This window comes from Bufo gargarizans, chromosome 7 (assembly GCF_014858855.1).
Source record: "Bufo gargarizans isolate SCDJY-AF-19 chromosome 7, ASM1485885v1, whole genome shotgun sequence".
Lineage (NCBI taxonomy): Eukaryota > Metazoa > Chordata > Amphibia > Anura > Bufonidae > Bufo > Bufo gargarizans.
In genome coordinates, this window is record NC_058086.1 from 173,864,975 (window position 1) to 173,881,022 (window position 16,048).

The 16,048-nt window shown below is 42.7% G+C and overlaps 1 protein-coding gene across 1 annotated transcript in view; it reads right to left on the reverse strand.

Moving 5' to 3' along the window:
• LOC122943660 (putative ferric-chelate reductase 1) overlaps nt 1-16,048 on the reverse strand; it is a 30,646-nt gene that overhangs the window by 9,089 nt on the left and 5,509 nt on the right. The window contains exons 3-12 of the mRNA XM_044301570.1: nt 14,656-14,792; nt 13,489-13,583; nt 8,984-9,125; nt 6,229-6,411; nt 5,086-5,184; nt 4,057-4,204; nt 3,860-3,973; nt 3,500-3,615; nt 1,945-2,031; nt 1,112-1,209 (exon numbers count right to left, since the gene is read on the reverse strand). Coding sequence (XP_044157505.1) covers nt 1,112-1,209; nt 1,945-2,031; nt 3,500-3,615; nt 3,860-3,973; nt 4,057-4,204; nt 5,086-5,184; nt 6,229-6,411; nt 8,984-9,125; nt 13,489-13,583; nt 14,656-14,792 — 1,219 coding nt within the window. The remainder of the gene's footprint in view (nt 1-1,111; nt 1,210-1,944; nt 2,032-3,499; nt 3,616-3,859; nt 3,974-4,056; nt 4,205-5,085; nt 5,185-6,228; nt 6,412-8,983; nt 9,126-13,488; nt 13,584-14,655; nt 14,793-16,048) is intronic.

Here is a 16,048-nt window from a genome sequence, read left to right on the forward strand (position 1 = left end):
AGCTCTAAATACTCTGATTCCATTCATATAGTAGATGATAAAACTAGCCGTCTTCAGTCACCACTAGGGGGAGCTCAGTGCAGAGGAGTTTTTTTTTTTTTTTACAGCTACCATTGAAATGATAGCTTTTATAGCTATCTCTATGCACTGAGCTCCCCCTATTGGAAGCTGATGGAAAGTGCACTGGATTTATATCCGGAACAGAAGATGAAGTTCTGCACCAGGCCCCCTTCCCCAGCCCCCACAGCAGTCATATGGTCTGCCTCCATGGTAGGTATGCCAATTTTCCTGCCAATGAAATGTCTGCCATTTTGAATTACATTGCAAAGGAGAAAAGCATACATGGAAGGTATGTGAGGTATATATTGTGGACGCCAATTATAGGGCAATTGATGGTCACATAGGACGAGCTGCTGCCCTTTCAAAGACAAGTCCTAAAGATATGCGAGCCAAAAATTTAGTTAAAATAATGTTGTGTATAAAACCAGTAGAGTTTTGCCTTAAAAGAGTTGGCACATAAAAAAAATAATTATATTTTCCAAACCAGTGCCTGGATCTGAACACTTGGATGTAATAAAAAAAAAAAAAAAAAAAAAAAAAAAAAAAAAAAAATGTAGTATAGACATGGAGTTATTCAATAAAATCTATCTGTATAGCGCCACCTGCTGTTCTTCCTTTTCCTTTTTTCTCTGTCCACCTTGCTGAGGTGGTCGCACATGTTCAGTTCCAAACTTCAACCAGTCATATCTACTGTTAGAAGCTGTGACAGTTACATGGAGAAAGCTGCATCAGAATGGACATGGGCCCCCCCCCCCCCCCCCCCCATCCCATGAGCTGAGATAAGGAGCGAACTGCAACAGAAAGGACACACCCAGTGAGAAAGAATGCGCCAGCTAGAAATCAATGTTGCAGAGTAATGATTGAGGAGATCTCTGGTTCTAGCTTTGTTAGAAAGAGATTGTCGTGTACCATATGACTGGATTCTAATTTTTTTACATCAATCATGGCGTCAATCACTAACTTTCTAGGTGTCCATGTAAACCTTGATCTGACAAATGAAGATGCCATACATTTAAAGCAGCAATTTCTATTGCAATATTGGATTGCATACCTGCGACTGGAAGGTGGAGGTCTGAAAACGGCAAGTATCAGCTGAAGAACTGTCAAGGCCAAAACTATACAACCTAAATATGGATGATAACCAGCTCTCTGCAACAAACATAACCGTACATTAGTAAAATCATTTCCATGCTTCTTGGCCACTGATTGAGTACAAAAGTACAAAACAATAGTATTGCAGTAAAGGGATTTCCCAAAAGTTGATGACCCATCCTAATGATAGTCAAGGTCCTCAGCACCCCCTTCAATCTGCTCTTTGAAGGAGCCATAGCTGTACACTTGCAATCTTCCCAAATAACCAAGGCATGCAAGGTTCTCAAAAAAAGTGGTAGGCCCACATGTAAATCTTTCCTCTCAGGGCTTAGAGTACTTTACATCTTCCAGGAAAAGTGTGTCTCTTGGAGTAGGCCTCTCACTGGACAGACAGGATGCAGCCTACTTCCAGCTCGGCTGCCGACTCCCCAATCCCTGGCTGATGCAATCAGACTACACAGCAGCTGATGCAGAGAGTGCAGGGTCCGCGGGGGCAAGGCCAGCCTCCTCCTACTGAGTAGGGCACAATAACTAAGCTGTGTTCCACTACTCCGCTCTTGGAAGCGCACAAATGGTATAGGAAAGTACATTAACCCCTTAACAACAACAAACTAACTTGCTAACTAACATTAGTTTTTGTTGAGGGATTTGCTGAGAATAAATCAGAAAACACAGCCAAGCTGAACAGGGCTGAATTCCGGATTGGCCAAATTTGCATTACACTGATGTTTCCTATTTAAAATATTGTGCACAAAATCAGGTTTTCTGTAAAAGCAGACATGTTTTACTCACAGTGCTCCAGTGCCCACGGTATAAAAATGGCAGCACAAAAGCTACAGCTGTCAGTAACACTGTGGTGACCATGAGGATACGATGCATCTGGGAAAAAATAAAAATAAAAATCTGAAACAGCTGGAAGGGTTAGATAAAACATTAACATCAAGTAACTTCCATTTGGGTAATCTATAATAAGAATTGATTACTTTAGCTCAATGACATATGTAAAAGGGTTTTTACAAAATTTTTCAACTGATGGCCTATCTTCAGATAGATTATCAGTATCTGAACGGTGGGGGTCCAACACCCGGGACCCCCGCCAATCAGCTATTTGAGAGGGTTCTGGTGCTCCTGTGAGCGCCGTAGCCTTCTCCCTGCTCACCAGGTACAGCACCGTACATTGTATAGCAGCTATGCTTAGTATTGCGCTCAGCCCATACACATCTATGGGGCCAAGCTGTGCCTCACGTGACCGATGAAGGCGTCGTCATTGGCCTAGGAAATGCTGTAAGAAGGTTACTGCAAGCACCGAGGCCTTCTCAAACAGGTGATCGGCAAGGGTCTCACACCGATCAGATACTGAAGACCCTTTCAGAGGATAGGTCATCTCATCAGTATTAAAATCTCAGAACACCCCTTTCAATGCAGCAATGGTCAACAAAAAAATAATAAAAATAAATTAAAAAAAACGACTCTGGGGGGCTCTATCTAGAGTCTTCAGCAGTACTGCTTGGGCAAGTCAAAGCCAGAGAGGGCGCTCCATAGGGTAAGTAAGCTCAAATGGATGCAACAAAATGATAGCACACACGGTGCTCACCTTGGATGAGCTGGAATAACACAACTCACTATCAAAAGGCATTTGGAAAATAATCCTGGTGCAGCCACATCCATTCACCCTACTACTAGATCTTAGTCGGGTGTAATGCAAAATATTCAGGAAAATCAAGTGTCTAAGTCACCAATACCCCATCAAGGTGGACTTCAAAAGGGCGTAAATGAACCATCCGGCAATTCAGATTCTTATTATTCACTTTACTGAAGATCTTAAAACAACGCGTTTCAGGGCTTGAGGACGCCCTGTATTTAGAGTCTATCTAACCTCTGGTCCATCTGGTGAAAACATTGCTTGATGAAATTGGTGCATTAGACACATATCACTTATGAACGCCAAGTCATGGCTGTCATATATTTACACTAGAATTTTGCATCAAAAGTTTGTATCTTTATTAAATTTAAGGTACTTCTTTGTCACACCCTTTTTTCTAGCCCAATTTCTAAACTATCCAGGTTTTTTTTTTGGTTTTTTTAATGTACAAAATCATGCCACATTTTTTGGGGCAATTTGTAATAAGAAAATATGACCCTATGATGTATGGGGGAAAAATGAGACACCTCTTATTTGTTGTATATGTTACAAAATATTTTACAATAAAAATTATGTTTGATAAAAAATAAATAAAATTATATGAAAATATGACCCATGTATCGGACACAAAAGGGAGTCTATTTACAATATTTTAAGGAACTTTAAAAAAATAAAATAATTAAAAAAATAAAAATACATATATACCTGAAACCAAATTTTCTCCCCACACAAAGTAGATGTTGGCCAGACAGGTTTGAAGAAGCGGGCAAAGAGTACACCGATACTGACTGTAGTCATCCAGGCGATGAACATCATAGCACCTGTCAAGGTGACCAGAAATCAAATGAGGAGCAGAACAAAAAGGGAGGTCTCGCCTATGTGGAAGCATTTAGGACCTAAAGGTTAATGTAGACGAAGCCCTGTCTAGTTACAGGATGACTGAAGACTAGATTTGTGGCGTTTTGCCTCCTGATATGACTGAAGGGAAGGGGAAAAAGGTCCAAAACTATAGAACTCCATAGAAAAAACACAAGAAAACTATAAGAGAACCAAACGTTGACTAACCATGGAACTTAATGAGGAGAGGTGAGCGTGATCCACCAACGTCTTCAGTAGATCCAGCGATGTTATACACTTTGCTGGTGATGAGAGGCTGTCGTTGATGTCTGTGAATGCGTCCTTAAATTTTGACAAGAGTAATAAAATAAGTAATCCATAGTAATAATGAGTAATTAGGTCATAATTGTCATTTATCTACATACCATCCTCAACATCACCATCAGCTAGAAATATATAATAACTGCCGTCCAGTGGAAATCGCTCTGGAGAGTCTGCGATGTGAATGTCTCTGCGGAAAGAACATTGAAGAATCCCATCTTCTATCCTCCATACTGTGTCATGCAGAACATCCTGGAGTAAAAACCGTATGTCTGAGGTCAGAGGGGGCAGAATAGAAGGTACCTTACAAAGGTTCAATCTAATGGTCTCTTTACATAGGACTAATATCTGTATGAATATCGGAAATGTACGTTTGTATGAACACACATTCTCAATAATCGGTCCATGTGAAGGTGCCACCCATCTCCGAGTCATCATCAGGTGAAATCACTTATGTATCTGCTGCCCCAAAACAATGAATCTGTATGGGGACGAGCAATGGAAGTAGCGATCCCTTGTCCACGTGCAGTGGGGATGATCGCTGTATGTAAATGCAGCTCTCACCTCTGCTGATGAAGAAAAGGTTCCTTCCTGATAATGGCCTGCTCAGTGGTGGTATGTAACTGTGCCATAAAATAATTTTTGTAAAAACACACAGAGAAAACTACCTTTTTCCAGCACATGAAACGTTTATGAAAAAGGTATATTCCGGTATTATCAGTGAGGAAGAAGTACAGTAATCATTAGGGGTCTTGAGATCCTTTATTCGTATCTGTTATTTGCTAAATCACTACCTCTGGGTGCTGGGTAAAGGTATATTCACATGTGGCAGATTTGATCTGTGACTTTCCATTTCAATGGGGATTGGAGAAATCCATGTGCTTAGTGCCGGATTAACCCTATGCATAAGAACGGATTCTTCTTTTTTATCCTGCCACTCACTTAGAAATACAAGTTCATCACCTAGGACATTGTATAACCCTTCCACCCCAATGCAGAAAAACCTGCATTATTTTGCCAGTACATCAGGCCACGTATTCTATATTTCTTTTTTAGAAATCAGAATATGCTGCTTTATAAAACTTCAATAAGACACATGCTTATGGTGTCCCATCACAATCTTCTGTAATTACCGGTAATGCCACCTCTGGGTGAAAGCGTCCTCTGTTGTAGGCCGGGTTTATCTCAACAGTCTGACCATCAATAAGACACAGGTAGACATCATCATCCCCCTGTGAAACACACCAAATAATCAGTATATGCAAGAGTTTATGTACTGTTTTGTGGCAAAGTAGTGTTTTTCTTATATATTCTATAGATGGAGGTGTTTTTATAAGAGAAATAATAATAATGAAAGAAAACCTGAGTGGGAAAAATAAATCATTAGCACTGGAGGGGCCCACCAGACAGACTCAAATAATACCTCACCAGTCAGACCAAGGCAATACTGGGGTTCTGCCAGTCAGATGACCATAATGTCGCGGACAGACCAAGGTAATGTCGGGACCTCAGCGGACAGACCAAGGTAATGTCGGGACCTCAGCGGACAGACCAAGGTAATGTCGGGACCTCAGCGGACAGACCAAGGTAATGTCGGGACCTCAGCGGACAGACCAAGGTAATGTCGGGACCTCAGCGGACAGACCAAGGTAATGTCGGGACCTCAGCGGACAGACCAAGGTAATGTCGGGACCTCAGCGGACAGAGAGACAAATTTACCAGACTAGCCAAGATAATGGCTGGCTTCATCAGACAGACCAAGATATTGTTTCATCAAACGATAATGCTGATGGATGAAGGTAATGCCAGGACCTCACCAGACAAACCAAGGTAATGCTGGGGTCTTACCAGACAGACCAAGGTATTCTCTCACCAAACAGACTAAGTTATAGCTGGGGCCTTACCAGAAAGATGAAGGTAAAACCAGGACCTCAACAAACAAACCAAGGTAAGGATAGGACCTCAAATAGGCTAAGGCAGTGATGGCTAACCTCCGGCACTCCAGCTGTGGTGAAACAATGACTCCCAGCATGCTCCATTCATTTCTATGGAGCAAGTGTACATCTTGGGAGTCGTACTTTTACCACTGCTGGAGTGCCAGAGGTTAGCCATCACAGGGATAAAATAGTAGAAGTCTATGCTAAAATTATAAATCTCACTTAATTAACCTTTCATTTGTCTCCTGAACTGTGTAGAATAATAAGCAGAAAACAAGAGTTTGCTGAAACCATAGAAAAGGTCTGTGGAGCTTCTTAACATCTACCGTATCTACTCACCATCCACTGGTCATGCGACAAGGCAAATGACAGGTATCCTTTTACAGGTCCGCTCATTTCAATCAACATGGAGTCACCTTCTCTTCTGAAGGACAGGAAGAAGCACAGGAGATCCCGCTGAGGATCGCACGATGTGGGGTTTCTAACACAGAATTTGCTGCTTCCACATCCAGATGAGCTGAACTGCAAACACAACACAGTTATTTTCTACAGAAATCATCATCTGATTACATTTTTATATATTTGTGGCCACAGGGTGGCGCTCTTCTGATGGGAATAATATGTTCTCTACATAAACACATTGCGTAATAGTCTTACCTATTTTTGCATAACAGTATATAATACAAAGCATTCACTATGAGATTACAAGATCTATTTTGCAAAAAAAAAAAAAAAACTAGAGGAATATTCCAGTCTGTGTTCAGACTATTAACAAAAGGTTATAACAATATTAAAGGGGTTGTCCAGGGCTGGCATAATGAAACGCACTGCAATCTGCAGAGAACATTTTATAGAGCAGGAGAAACTGAGCAGATTGATAGAACAAGTCTTATTATTGTCCGCATGGGACAGTACAGTTCTATTAAGGGCCAGCTGTTCCGTAAATCACAGCGCACTGTGCAAGCGCAGCCACCGCTCCATTCCCTTTTATTGGGCTTACAGAAATAGCTGAGCTATTTTCAGCAGTCTCATAGAAATGAATAGAGGGAGGCCGCGCATGTGTGGTGCACCCTCCTGCACTTTGCGGGCTCTGTTCTAAGGATAATTGTGGGACCTGCACCTTAACATTGAGAGCACGTGCTAGTGATACGCCCCCCAATGCCCAAGATTAGGCTTGCGTCTATGACGTTAAGCTTTGGGTACGAGCATATAAATTATATAAATTTCCGTTTCAAAATCTCATTAACAAAGCAGAGTTCAGTCTCGGATTTTGAAACAGTAATTTATGCGCATAACTTAAGTGTGATGTCATAGACGCGGGACAAAGAAAGTCTAGTTTTATTTGTAGCGAGAGTTTCAAGGCCTCTGCCTATGTAAATGAAGTTTTCAAACGAATCGGGTTCGGATAGAGCAATCTGTACCAGATTTGCTCAACACTATCCAAGATGATACAACCCCTAAGGCTACTTTTACATTAGCGTTTTTTGCGGATCCATCATGGATCTGCAAAAAAGCTTCCGTTACAATAATACAACTGCATGCATCCATCAAGAACAGATCCAGTTTTGCCCATTCAGAATGCATTAGGGCAAAACTGATCCGTTTTAGACCGCTTGTGAGAGCCCTTAATGGATCTCACAAACGAAAACCAAAGCGCCAGTGTAAAAGTAGCCTTAAAATAGTCGCAAGTCTCTTTTTTGACTTGCCATGCAACAATATTTAGGCTGGTTTTATGCCATGTTTGGCAGTTGGATGGGACAGGGGTGTGTCGGGGGCCTCTTGGGGCTGGAAACAGACAAATGTTGGCGAATTTTTTTTTTTTACGCCAAGCACAAGGACTGCCTTTAATTAGCATTATTCATGATGAAGTACATGTCTCATCATAAATTAGGCGAATCTTACGGCTGCATAGGGGGTGTCTAAGACCAGAGTAAAAAAAAAACGTGACTAAGATACGATCTTTAAAGGCTATGTACGCCTTCGAAGGCAATTTTTGTTTATGATTGCATTTTACTCATTTTTGGCTAAAAATCATTTTTTCACTTTGCTTTTATAAAAAAATATTGAGCTATTCTGTCACAAAGGGTTAACTGTTTTTCTAGCTGTGTGACTGGTACTATCACTTTGTGCTGGTCATCTAATAACCCTTATCTCCAAACTACTAAGAGGACAAACAGTTACCACATTCTTATTATAGTCCAGTTCTTATCTTAAATGATGAGTGTTTATAATGTCAGAGAGCAGAGATAAGGAGCCCGTCAGCTCCCCAACTGACCGAAAAGAAAGAAAACCCAGAAGCTGCTAGAAGAGCATCTCAGCTCTGTATAGAAAGAAGGGATCCATATTTTTAATAAAGACTAATTGAAAAAAATTTGTATTAGCGCAAAATCAGTACAATGCAATAATAAAAAAAAATTGCCCTCAAAAGCTGTACATAGCCTTTATGGGCTGTTTCACATCTGCATTGGTTATTTCCATTATTCTGCTGAGTCATAAGAGCAGAACAACGATAAAAACAGTACTGATCCATGACATGATGGACACCAACGACAACCGATTGATCCCATTCCATTGACTATAACACAGCTCGTTGGGTTTCCATCATGGTGTCTAGGAACAGCTTGCTCTACTATTTTCTCCAACATATAATGCTGATACCTGCAGCTCAGGTATGAACACAACCTAAGGCAGCTCCTAAGGAATGTGGAAGGGGAGAGGGATAGGATACTGTGGCGACTGCCTGTACATTTCAATGCTTACAATAAAAATAGCTGTTTGCAGGCATGCTCAACCTGCGGCCCTCCAGCTGTTGTAAAACTACAACTCCCACAATGCCCTGCTGTAGGCCGATAGCTGCAGGCTGTTTGGGCATGCTGGGAGTTGTAGTTTTGTAACAGCTGGAGGGCCGCAGGTTGAGCATGCCCATGTTAAAGCATCAGGGCCGGCCACTATTTCCCCAGAACTGCAGATTGGCGAGAGGAGAACCTCTACATGACCAATCACCTAGTTGATGGCCATTACAAAGTGGATTCACTGAAAGCAAGATCATACGTAATTGATCAAAGCAATTAAAATACTGCTGAAAAAACAGTACCTCGCTTGTAAGTAATGATGGTGGCACGGCTGGCAACGCAGCGGTCTGTGGTTTGCTTGACACGGGCGGAACACCGGATTGAGAAATAATTGGTCCTGGAATCTTCACCCAGTATATGGAGTATTTCTCGACGACAGTGGCACTAAAACACAAACATTTTTCATATGCAAAGGAACTAAAATAATAAATAAAAAAATATGGAAAACAACAACACATGAGTAAACCACTTTAGCAACAGAATCTGCCCCGAACAGTTGTCACAGGGACTACACATAGAAACAGTAGCTTGAAAAACGAGTCCCTTTTATCAGATTGAACAGACCGTTGTATCAGACAGGTTCGGATATGAATACAAGTTTTGGATATGATCATATATATTAACGTATACGTTTGTTTTTAACCAGACTCTGCAGGATAGAAAAGTGTCGGGTGTTATGCTTTTGTATAGTTTTTTCCCCCAACTTATACGTTAAACAGATGGCAAAAAGGTGATGTGAACCTACCCCTTAAGCTACATTTACATGACAGTGTTTTGCGGGCCGCACATGGCCGCCACCATGATAGAAAATGCCTATTCTTGTCCGCAATTGCGAACAAGAATAAGTCATGCTCTATCTTGTTTACGGGGCAGCGAAACGGAATTACGGATGCGGAGAGCACACGGTCTGCAGTCTGCATCTTTTGCGGCCCCATTGAAATGAATGCGTCTGCGCCTGTTCCGCCAAATTGCGGAATAGATTTGGACCCATTCATACGGTCGTGTGAATGAGCCTTAGAGACATTTCTGTAGCTGCTTTTCTCAAGATGGGTAAACAGATCAAATCCCTCTGTCACTTGGTTTCCCTGACAAAATACATTGGGGACTATGAGGCTGCACCCACAGATTGTTAATAGAGGATTTGTCATCTATTATTTTGGAATATTATCTGCTATAATATAGTACTGGAGATAAGGAGTCCAAGTTGCTGCTTTTCATTTTCTCAGTGACACCCCCCCACTCCGGACCCCTTTGCTGTCGGTGTTTAAACCTGCACGGAAATGCATTGTCGGGACTGCTGTGCACGCGCACTCCAGTCCTCTCCATTATGTGGACACAGTCCGGACTGCGTATTTCAGTGCAGTTTTGAGTGCTGACTAGGTGGGATCTGGACTCCTTATCTGCAGCACTACTCATGGTTGACTGCAGATCATAGACCAGAATCGTAATGACAGATTCCATTCAAGATCCACCTAGAAATATCTTGTGTATGGCCAGTTTAAAGTTTATTAGTAAAGCGAATCGCTCAGAATTCAGATGCAACACAATTTTTTTAAATTTATTTTTTCCCGGTAGAATTTGATTTCTTTATAATCAATCTGCTCCTCTCTATTCATTAGGCATATGTTTGTCATAGAGTCCAGGCATGGCCAACCTGCGGCTCTCCAGCTGTTGTAAAAGTACAACTCCCACCATGCCCTGCTGCAGGCTACTAGCTGTATGTAGGCAGTCTGGGCATGTTGGGAGTTGTAGTTTTGCAACAGCTGGAGAGCCTCAGGTTCACCATCCCTGTCATAGACGCTAAGAGCAGCTCTTGCCCTGGTGGACTCTGCACCATCGTGTAGAAGACGATCATCAATTGAATTCTGTTCTGTACAGTAACAGTAAAGGCGTAGGATCTCACCGCCAGGGGGTCCGGCCGCTGGATATCTGCTGATCCATTTATCATTGAGGGAGATGCCCAACTAAAGGGCGATGCTCTGATGGGACAAACCCTTTATGTAGGATCAGAGTTCACAGTGCTCGTGTTATAACTAATGTCAAAATTGTGACACTTTGAAACTAAAATGAACACAAATCACAGTGTAGCCATCTATTGGGAGTCGGGCCACAATGTAACAAGTTGCAGACAGAGTCCGTTCTTTAGGCAGAATCAGGACATGTCCCCCTGTTACTAGTGATAAATCTAACTCAGCATGTATAATCCAAGTATTACTACTCCCCGCAGACAGGCATGTGCTGACCTTGGTTCCGTGAAACAGACTTGAAGCTTTAGGAGAAATAGCATTTGGCCTCAAATCCCTGAATTTGCAAGTGTAAGCAATTTATTTGCCAGATTCCTATCATTCTCTGGGTTAAGGCCATGGGCCAACTAAAAAGGGAATTTTCGGTCACAAACTAGTCATTCCCCATAATTTCCTGCTGGTCAGTGGAGGTGAGCGCTGTAGTGACGTGGAGCGATCATCTCCTCTGTATGGGGACAGGTGTTCGCTGCTGCAATGTTTATGCAGGGGGACCAGCTGCCCAAATCTGAATCTTCAAACTGAACTAATAAAATATCGCCTCATTACATGTGAACAGTAATAACCTGCATACACACGCTCCGAAAATGTGCTTTTACTTACCTATTACTGGACTTGGGTTACAATGCAAATTGCAGATGTGTCCATTCTTACCTTTCCTCTTGATTCAACATCTCTCCCCCAAAAATGTTTGTTTTAGGCCTCATGCACACTGGACTTTTGGTTTCCGTTTGTGAGATCCATTCAGGGCTCTCAAAAGCGGTCCAAAACTGATCAGTTTTGCCCTAATACATTCTGCATGGAAAAGGATCCGCTCAGAATGCATCAGTTTGCCTCCGTTCAGTTACCATTCTGCTCTGGAGGCCGCTGCAGCGTTTTGCTGTCCGTCTGATGAAGCAGAGCCAAAATGGATCCGTCCTGACACACAATGTAAGTCAATGGGGACGGATCCGCTTTCTCTGACACAATAGAAAACAGATCCGTCCCCCCATTGACTTTCAATGGTGTTAAAGACGGATCTTTCATGGCTATAGAAGACATAATACAACCGGATCCGTTCATGACGGATGCGTGTGGTTGTATTATTGTAACGGAAGCGTTTTTTGCAGATCCATGACAGATCCACAAAAAACGCTAGTGTGAAAGTAGCCTACCTCGCAACGCCTGATACACACTCATGACACCTGTCTACGGATATCTCAAGCCAAAAGGAAAGGTAAGGAAGGACACATCATATACCAACACTGGCATTAACAATTCTGCTGGCTTCAGAGCTAAAGTGGAAGTTCGGACAGCACTCCAAAGAGGGATGTGAAGGAAAAATCTGCGCAAGCATTGAGTACGGAGCTGGGCCCACACCAGCTAGTAAACTGAAGAAGACGACGACAGCACAATCGGATATGGTCTTCACTATTTGATGACCCTATAGGAGTGCTACCTTCTTGTTTTTGCTTTAGGGCTGAAGTCTCCCAGCACTGCCTGCTTGCTCAGTGTCCCACAAAAGTGGAGCTAGAGAGAGATCGCATTGGTACGTGTTACAGGTATCAGTATGTGTTAGGGTCCATTCACACGGCTGCAGTGTATTTTGCGGATCCACAAAACACAGACACCGGCAATGTGCGTTCCACATTTTGCGGACCGCACATCGCCAGCACTAATAGAATATGCCTAGTCTTGTCCGCAATTGCAGACAAGAATAGGACATGTTCTATTTTTTGGGGGGAACGGAATTGCGGACCCGGAAGAGCGCATCCGGGCAGCACATCTGGTGGCCCCATAGAAATGAATGGGTCTGCAATTCCGTTCCGCAAAATGCGGAACGACATTGCGGACGTGTGAATGGGGCCTTAGGCTACTCTCACACCTCCAGTTTGAATTCCGTCAGAGAACAGCCTGCTGGAATTCTCTGGACCAGCAGCGCCGGATGAGGACGGAGTGTCCGCCGGCCCCATTAGGTATAATGGGGTCCGGCGGAGATCCGTACGAATTCTGTCATGCTGTGGTTTGTGTCCGGCCGATTCTCCGCTTCCTGCTGGATCAACCATGCTTGAGTTTCACACAAGCAGTGTGAAAGTAGGCCTAGTATTGGTATTTGTTACAGGTATTACTATTGACATTTTATATTATTATGGTATTAAAGTGTTAGTATTGGTATGTGTTACAGGTATCATTATGTGTTAGTATTCGTATGTTACTGGTATTAGTATGTGTTAGTACTGTTCTGTGGTAGTATTAGTATGTGCTACAGGAAAGTATGTGTTAGTATTGTTATATCTTCGTATTGGTATTTGTATGTTAGTATTGGTACGTACAGTATGTGTATAGAGTGTTTTTATGTATGTGTACATATTGGCCTAGGTTTACTGGAGGTGTCAGCACCTAGAATCTTCCCAAAGATTTGCCAAATGGGACAAGTGCTAGCAGGAAGGGTGGGATTTGTGAGAAAGGGGCAGAACAATTCTGTTGTAATAGACGGTTTCAAAGTGAGCGAACCAATAGTCAGTATAGAGTCAGAGAAATGAGTCTATCCCTGCACCACACATATCCTCCAGCCCGAGCCCCTGTGATAAATATGGCGCAGGTCCAGACAGCTGGGCTAAGCTCACGCCATCTATAGGATTAGTAAATCTGCCTCACTGAATGCCATAGGATACAAACAACACAGCTGAGCGGTCCATGGGCTAAATCTACATTGGACTTTACTACGAGCCTTTAGATTGACATACAGGAACTGGATATGCTGGGGGCCATCGCTGGGTGCAATCCAATAGAAGTCCACCTGTTCTTTCCTCCTCTTGTTGGTCTGGCTGACTGCAGAATCCTGGAAACAGAAGCATTAGGTTATATAAGGCAGTTGTTTGCGAAAGTCCTGGAAAATAAAAAAAATAAAAAACAAGTACACGCAAGCATAGCAAAACCGGATGATCAGGAAGTGCTGTGGTGAACTCCAACTCCCTGCCTTCAAGTGGAGGGAAGCATCGCCTTTGAGCAACTTTTACAAAAAATGCAGTGAATTAGGAAATGACAGTGAGATTTTCTATTATAAACAGAGGATGATCCTAAACTCCTCCTTTTCAGTATAAGAACATTAAGTTCTATTAATAAGATCTATTATATCATTTGCACTTGCTTTCTTCAATATGCTTTTATTATTACAACATCAGTTGTTAGATAGGACGTGTTTCGGCCAGTCCAGAGCCTTTGTCAACTATAAAGTGTAACGGCAGGTGGGGATAAGGGGAACACCAAGTAAACAAACCGCAACAGGTAACCAGACTAAGGCCTACAGCTAGGGAGGAGGGAATGGTAATCTCCTAACAATCCCTGAGCCCCTTCCTGACTGCTGACAGTATGAGCAAGTCCAGATGGTGAACAAACTCATACGCTGGAACCTAAGCCCTGCTGACACTGAAGCAAACCCTAACTTAGGGAGTGGGGAATGACGGCCAGTACCTTCCACAGTGAAGGGACCAGCGTCTCCCTGAGACCTAGAAGCAACAAACACAAAGGGGAGAACAGGAGGAACAAGATTGAGACGAGCGGGAAGTAGCGGATCCACAAACAACCAGTATAGAACTCCAGAAGGAAAATATCAACCGCAAAGTCAGCAGTAAGAGGCGGACTTAAACAGAGCCTCTAAACCGCTAACTAGCAGAACCTGTGGAGAGGTGGGATCCTGGCCACAACAACAAACAGAAGGGAAACACAGAAAGATCTGTCAGACTCACGTGCTGCAAGTCTATCCGATCTTCTCAGATCTCTCACAGGGCAGGCAGTGACACAAAGGCTCTGGACCGGCCAAAACGCGTGCTATGTTACAACTGATGTAATAATAAAAGCATATGTGAACGAGGCCTAAATTACTCAAGAACATAAAGTATAATAGGCTATACCTGGATTCGTCCACATTTCAGAAGCTGTGAAACTTGATCATCAATTAAAGAGAAGGAGCCCACTGCATCGCCGTCCAAATTATTTGCATTTCGAGCCTGAACGAAAAATCCTGCAAAGCGCGATCCAGACAGAGTCACTGGAAGGGGTGAAATGTGCGTTATTTTTTTAGCATCTGCCATTTATACATTGTATTAAAGAGGTTTTACAAAATGTTTAAAAATGGGGACAGAGCCCACATATTCCTGTTCATGCACATGTGACCAAGGAGGTCAGAAATTGGCTGCAGCGGTCGCATGACATCACATCCATTGCTGCAGGACCAGCCGGGGGCAGAGTGGCAGCATTGGAGTGGCGGGATAGTTACAATCGGGTAAGGTTTATTTTATACTGCCTGTTGCTCATAAGCAGGTGTGATACAGGAGACAAACACAGCTAGTGTGGCCCAAGACCGTTTCCAGTCCGGTCCAGGCCGCCAGAGAGGCCGTCCCTTTTTCCTTTAGAGTGCAAGCACGACCATCACTGATAGATTGCAGGGTGGTCGTAACCATGGAAACTAGCAGTGCATAATGTGATGGAAAAAATGAATCCAGCCAGGCAAGGAAGCAATATAGACAATCACAGTACATTAGTAAGTGCCTCGTATTAACTTTGTCTACATGATAAATGCCACTTGCTGGAGTGAGACAACCCCTTTAAGGCTACTTTCACACTTGAGTTGTTGTTTACCAGTATTGAGATCAGACAGAGGATCTCAATACCGGAAAAAAACGTTTCCGTTTAGTGCTCAATAGGGATGAGCGAACTTCAGTTTTTGAAGTTCGGGTATATGGTGTATTGCGTTATGGATTCCGTTAACACGGACCATAACGCAATTCAAGGACGGAATGCATTCCGTTCTAATAGAAGTCTATGGCCAGCATAACGGATCCGTTCTGGGCTGTGGTCACATGACGCAAGTTCTAGCACAAGGCTACGCCAGCCCCTAACCCAGAGATGCGACTAATTTATTAAGAAGCATCTTACTCCAGCTCAGGGGAAAGACGACTGGTGTATGGGAACTCCAGCCCTGATAAATTTCGGCTCCTGACCATTGTGTCTATGGCTCATGTAGCTGCTCAGTTTTAGGCTTAGTGGCCAGTGTGAAAATAGCAGGATTATACACATTTTTAAATATAGTGACATGGAAAACTTTTTAAAAAAGCCCCCGCCCCCCCCCCCCAAAAAAAAATATAATATATATATTATAATAGTAGTAATAATATTATTATTATTATTATATATTATAATAATAATATTAAATCTAAACAATAGGTCCTTTTCTGATGATACATTCCCTTTCACCACTGATGTAACCCGCGTAATGTGTGCAGAATCGGAAAACTTTAAAGATGA